The sequence below is a fragment of the Mya arenaria genome, chromosome 4 (assembly GCF_026914265.1).
Source record: "Mya arenaria isolate MELC-2E11 chromosome 4, ASM2691426v1".
Lineage (NCBI taxonomy): Eukaryota > Metazoa > Mollusca > Bivalvia > Myida > Myidae > Mya > Mya arenaria.
The window spans coordinates 76,632,805-76,638,818 of record NC_069125.1 but is presented as its reverse complement, the minus strand read 5'-3'; the positions used below and the strand labels follow the sequence as shown (position 1 = coordinate 76,638,818).

The window sequence follows — 6,014 nt, the reverse complement described above, 5'->3', positions numbered from 1 at the left end:
AACCGCACCAATTACCATGTATGTACTCGGCAATGAAAAGAAACGTTTCATACATACATTTTCAGGATTCTTTATTATGAAAAGTGGTAGATCTTTTGCGAAAAAAAAATTAGCAAAATAATATGTATATTTTAGATAATAATTTGTGATTAATGTAAGAGGGCGATAATAATTTATTTTGACAAACAAAGATGGCTTTCATGAACAGTTGTTACCGTTACCCGGTATGTGTTATTCACACCTTTCTTCTAATTGAGCTGTCCTTGATTTAAACAATGTCAGGTGTGCGTCGAACAAAAGGGCACGCGACACTGTGCAAAGATCACGACATCTGCCGGTTAATTTCGGCTACCCTTTGACCACGCCTTTTCTACCTTTAGAACTCCTGGGGCTAGATGATAATGTTATCATCGACATAGGTGAAAGACAACTTTAAACGACAATATGATTTATGTAACTGCATCTGTTCAGTTATTGATTGAGCAACATGATTTAACTTACTAAAGGGACAAATAAGACAGAATCAGTAGAATATCAAGCGTATTAACGATCCACGCCAAACCAAACATTATATTGGTATAAGGTCCCCCACTAAAAATGTTGTTTAATTCATTTTCTTGTTTGACAATTATAATTGAGGTAAAAGAGTTTACTTTTTGGTTGTTATTCTTGCGGGGCTTATAATTTAATCGCTTAGTACATTGAATGTTTTAAACAATAATTTCTACTTAAGGTATGCATGCTCAATCGAATACCATGTTTGTCATATGTTAGTGTTGCTGTATAAGTTGTCCCCAAAAAGGACCATTGCTGTTTGTTCTTGCATATTATTTTTTTCTTGACCAATATTTACATTTTGATGATGTAAGAGACACAGCATGGCGATGATCCGAGCCCAAGGCAGTCGAATTGTTGTGATATGCGGTGATGTTTTACTGACATTCTGCAACGGGTAAACAGTTGCAATTTCATGAACATTTTTTTAACAATACATACTGTTGATGAAGTTTCAATGTCATTGTGTTTTGGTGATTTCAATGGCTATGAGAACGGATAACTGTGACACATGTTTTCACAGTTACAAAGTAGGCGTGTAATGTTGACCATAGTATCGATTTGTTTGATCGATGTTCACATTGAATGACACCTAGTTAATGTGATTAATAGGTGAACAAATCTATTGACTCCTCCTACTGGCATTGTTGAGCAGATAGAAAACTGTAAATTTGTGAATGACCAGTTGATAGTGGGAAATAGTAGATAGATACATGTGTGTCAAATTTCCTGCACACATTTTCCAGAAACCATTCACTAAGTTCTTGATAAATAAAAAATAAATCTAGTAAACCAAAATTGTAGCAATCAACTTTTAAACAGTTGGAACAGTTTTTAGCATGTGCGCCCAAAGTTATATTAGATACCTTAATGCATATCTTACTTGACTAAACTTCTTCTAGTGTTATGTAATTACAGCACTAACAATTTTTTAAATAATGTTTTTTTTTATTAAATGACTCAGTTTTCGACAATGGCCGTATTATTAATGGTACCTTACTGTGATAGCTCTTGTTAAACAGTAAATGGAATCAGCTGTATGTGTTTTTTTCAGTGTTGAAGACCAAAAAAAGCTTCCAGTTAAAAAAAATGCCAAAACCCAGGATAAAGATGAGGACACAATAGAAAGGTACATTCAAGTTTTACAAAAAATATCTGACAAGAATGATTCCATATTTAGGTATATACAGGTATGAATCAGATCACAACAACCTATCATGTTCATATTATCATAATCTTTCTTAAATGTGATGGTGTAATTATATAACATTAAAGACCCCAAACTTTGGGGTGCAAGCCATATATTTTTAACTTACTGGCTATATATATTCAATCGTTGTTGTATAGCTAATATGGATCACTCTTATATATAATTTTCCTCAGGCTGTCTTGCCTTGTGATTGGTACCAATGATTTGTAAAAATGATTTTAATGTTTAACAAGTATCAGCCAATTAATTACTTTTAAAATATGATTGATTGGTTTAATAAACGTAAAACATGAATGGGCTTCACTTAGTTGAGTTTGAATGTATTAGCTAATGCTGCTTTCTTTTGTATGCCAAACACATATAGCAATGCTCTGAGGCCAACTTCAGTAAGCCAGCTGGCTATTATATTAATGTTACAAATAATTGTTTTTGTGAATTAAAACACTGTCAAATCCCACAGGTACTTGATTACACTCTGCAATTCTTTGTCTACTGGTGGAGATTTAATTGAAAAAAAATATGTTGTTTGCATGGGGAAATTCATGCGAGATTTAGCTTAGATTTAAGTAAACTTTTCTTTGTTCAATAATGTAATCCCTTATAGATCAATTGGTAGCACTCATGACTGTTTGACACACACAAAACTTGTAAAAGGTTCAAATCTCATCAATTCCACAGACTTTTTATATAATCCATTGACCGATACTTAAAAATATTTATTTAAGCATTGTTTTATCTGTGAATATCACATACTTTCATTATGTTAAAGGAATGCTAAACATGGGTAAAGGAATGCTAAACATGGGTGCCAAATGTAATGTCAAAGGATTGTAAACCTTGGGCACCAACTGTAATGTTAGAGGAATGTAAACCTTGGATGCCAACTGTAATGTTAGAAGAATGTAAACCTTGGATGCCAACTGTAATGATAAAGGAATGTAAACCTTGGATGCCAACTGTAATGATAAAGGAATGTAAACCTTGGATGCCAACTGTAATGTTAAAGGAATGTAAACCTTGGATGCCAACTGTAATGATAAAGGAATGTAAACCTTGGATGCCAACTGTAATGTTAAAGGAATGTAAACCTTGGATGCCAACTGTAATGATAAAGGAATGTAAACCTTGGATGCCAACTGTAATGATAAAGGAATGTAAACCTTGGATGCCAACTGTAATGATAAAGGAATGGAAACCTTGGATGCCAACTGTAATGATAAAGGAATGTACACCTTGGATGCCAACTGTAATGTTAAAGGAATGTAAACCTTGGAGGCCAACTGTAATGATAAAGGAATGTAAACCTTGGATGCCAACTGTAATGATAAAGGAATGTTAACCTTGGATGCCAACTGTAATGTTAAAGGAATGTAAACCTTGGATGCCAACTATAATGATAAAGGAATGTTAGCCTTGGGTGCCAACTGTAATGTTAAAGGAATGTTGACCTTGGGTGCCAACTGTAATGTTAAAGGAATGTTAACCTTTGGCGTCAACTGTAATGTCAAAGGAACATAAACCTTGGGTGCCAACTGTAATGATGAATGAAGGTTAATCTTGAATGCCAACTGTAATGTCAAAGAAATGTTAGCCTTAGGTGCCAACTGTAATGATAAAGGAATGTTAGCCTTTGGTGCCAACTGTAATGTTAAAGAAACTTAAACCTTGGGTGCCAACTGTAATATCAAAGGAATGTTAGCCTTGGGTGCCAACTGTAATAATAGAGGAATGTTAACCTTGGGTGCCAACTGTAATGCTGAAGGAACGTAAACCTTGGGTGCCAACTGTATTGTTAAAGGAACATAGACCTTTGGTGCCAACTGTATTGTTAAAGGAACATAGACCTTGGGTGCCAACTGTTATGTTAAAGGAATGTTGACCTTGGGTCCCAACTGTAATGCTAAGGGAACGTAAAGCTTGGATGCCAACTGTAATGTTAAAAGAATGTTAACAATGGGTGTGCACCATTAATGTAAAATATAGTTCAGCAAAACTACATTTATGCAACCCCTCAACATGAGACTGTTGTTGTGTTTTCTGGCAATAATTGGTGAGAAACAATATTTTAGATGCACAGAAGATTATGCATTTTTAGTTCTCTTCTTGGAGTGATATTTTATGCTCCAGATAAACTACATATAGTTGTTGGACCGTCTGTCTGTCCAACTGTCCGTTTCAACTGTTTCAGATCAATAACTTGGGAATGCTTAGGCCCTGGGACGTCAAGCTTGGTAGGCTGGTTGGCTATGACCAGCAGATGATCTCTATTAATTTTGAGATAGTTTATAAAAGGTGACTGCCATGGTGACCTTGAGCTGAAAATCTGTTTCAGATCAATAACTGAAAAATACTTAGGCCCAGGGACATAAAATTTGGTTGGCAGTTCATGACCCCTATAGATTTTGAGGTCATTGGATCAATGGTGGTGGTGACCTTAAGCTGAAAATCTGTTTTTGATCAATAGCTCAGGAATGCTGGGGCCCATGACCATGGCCATGACCAGTAGATGAACCATATTGATTTTTTTATTGGTCAGTAGGTCAAAGGTCAAACTTTGACTCAAAGCCAGGGTGACCTTGAGCTGAAAATCTGTTTCTGATCAATAACTAAAGAATGCTTATTATCAGGGATCTCATACTTGGTAGGATGATCTGTGGTAAATCATTGTTAAGGTCAAGGTTGTAGTGAACTGAATAATGCTCAGGCCTAGGGACCTCAAACTTGGAAGGCAGGTTGGTCATGAGGGCAGATGAACCCTTGAGGTCATTGGGTCAAAGGTTAAGGTCAATAACTGATGAATAGTTGGGCCAGTGATCCTCATACTTGGTCAGCAGTTTGATCACTGCCAGCAGATGACCCCTATTGATAATGGATACCAAATAGGTAAATATGATAAGTAATTTACCTACATCATCTTATTAAAAGTAGTCCAATGCTAGTTATCTAATGTCTTCATTCTCTTTATGATAAAATTGTTGCTGTTTTCATACCATTTATTTAGCTCGACTATTCGAAGAATAGGTGGGCTATACTACTCGCCATGGCGTCGACGTCGGCGTCCGGTTAAAGTTTTAGGGCAAGTTGGGATTTTCACTTATAAGTCCAATACCCTACATTCAATTGACTTAATACTTCACACAGTTGTTCAGGGCCATCACATGATGAGGTTAGATAACTCCATATTATTCTTTACACAGATTATGGCCCCTGATTGACTATGGAACTTAGGTTAAAGTTTTAGGGCAAGTTGGAATATTTATTAATAACTATATCCTTTGTTTAATTGACTTAATACTTCACACAGTTGTTCAGGACCATCACACAATGAGGTTACATAACTCCATATTATCCTAAATACAAGTTATGGCCCCTGATTGACTTAGGTTAAAGTTTTAGGGCAAGTTTTGATTTTCACTTAAAACTCCAATACCATTCATTCAATTGATTTAATACTTCACACAGATGTTCAGAGCCATCACATAATGAGGTTAGATAACTCCATATTATCTTTTATACAAATTATGGCCCCTGATTGACTATGGAACTTAAGTTAAAGTTTTTGGCAGGTTGGGATATTGTTTAATAACTTCTATACCCTTCATTCAATTGACTTAATACTTCACACAGTTGTTCAGGACCATCACACAATGAGGTTACATAACTCCATATTATCCTAAATACAAGTTATGCCCCCTGATTGACTTAGGTTAAAGTTTTAGGCAAGTAAAAGTTAAGGGCAAGTTGGGATTTTAATAAAAAAACTTCTATACCGTTCATTAAATGCACTTAATAAAATTCAAAATTATTTATGACCATCTTACAACAAGAAACATAACTCCGTTTTAAGCCTAAATACAAATTATGGCCCTGGATTTTTTTTTTTTAATTTTTTTTTTTTAATTTCCTTTGAAAGGCATATTTGTATATTCTTAACCACAATTTTCATAATGGGAAATCAAGTTATTTGAATGACTTGCGTCATTGTTTGGGCGAGCTGGTGGGAGGGCAGCATCAAAGTCACCTTATGTATGGAATAATTTTAGTTAGGTTTGACATAAAGAGACCAAACTTGGTATTATTACATTGTTATTGTACTCTAAGTCAAAGCGGCGTAGTCGAGCGCGCTGTCTTACGACGGCTCTTGTTGTTCTAGGTTTTCATTAAAAATGATTCCTGGCAAATATTTCTCTAACTTAAGTTAATTGTCCACATACAAGCTCAAAAATGCCCAACAGTCTCTTCTAAAAGT

General features: G+C 35.2%; 1 protein-coding gene across 1 annotated transcript in view; it reads left to right on the top strand.

The window, feature by feature from the left end:
• The first annotated feature begins 795 nt into the window (after positions 1 to 795).
• LOC128231886 (tRNA (guanine-N(7)-)-methyltransferase non-catalytic subunit wdr4-like) overlaps positions 796 to 6,014 on the top strand; it is an 85,897-nt gene continuing 80,678 nt past the window's right edge. The window contains exons 1-2 of the mRNA XM_052945139.1: positions 796 to 952; positions 1,610 to 1,684. Coding sequence (XP_052801099.1) covers positions 879 to 952; positions 1,610 to 1,684 — 149 coding nt within the window. The 5' untranslated portion in view covers positions 796 to 878. The remainder of the gene's footprint in view (positions 953 to 1,609; positions 1,685 to 6,014) is intronic.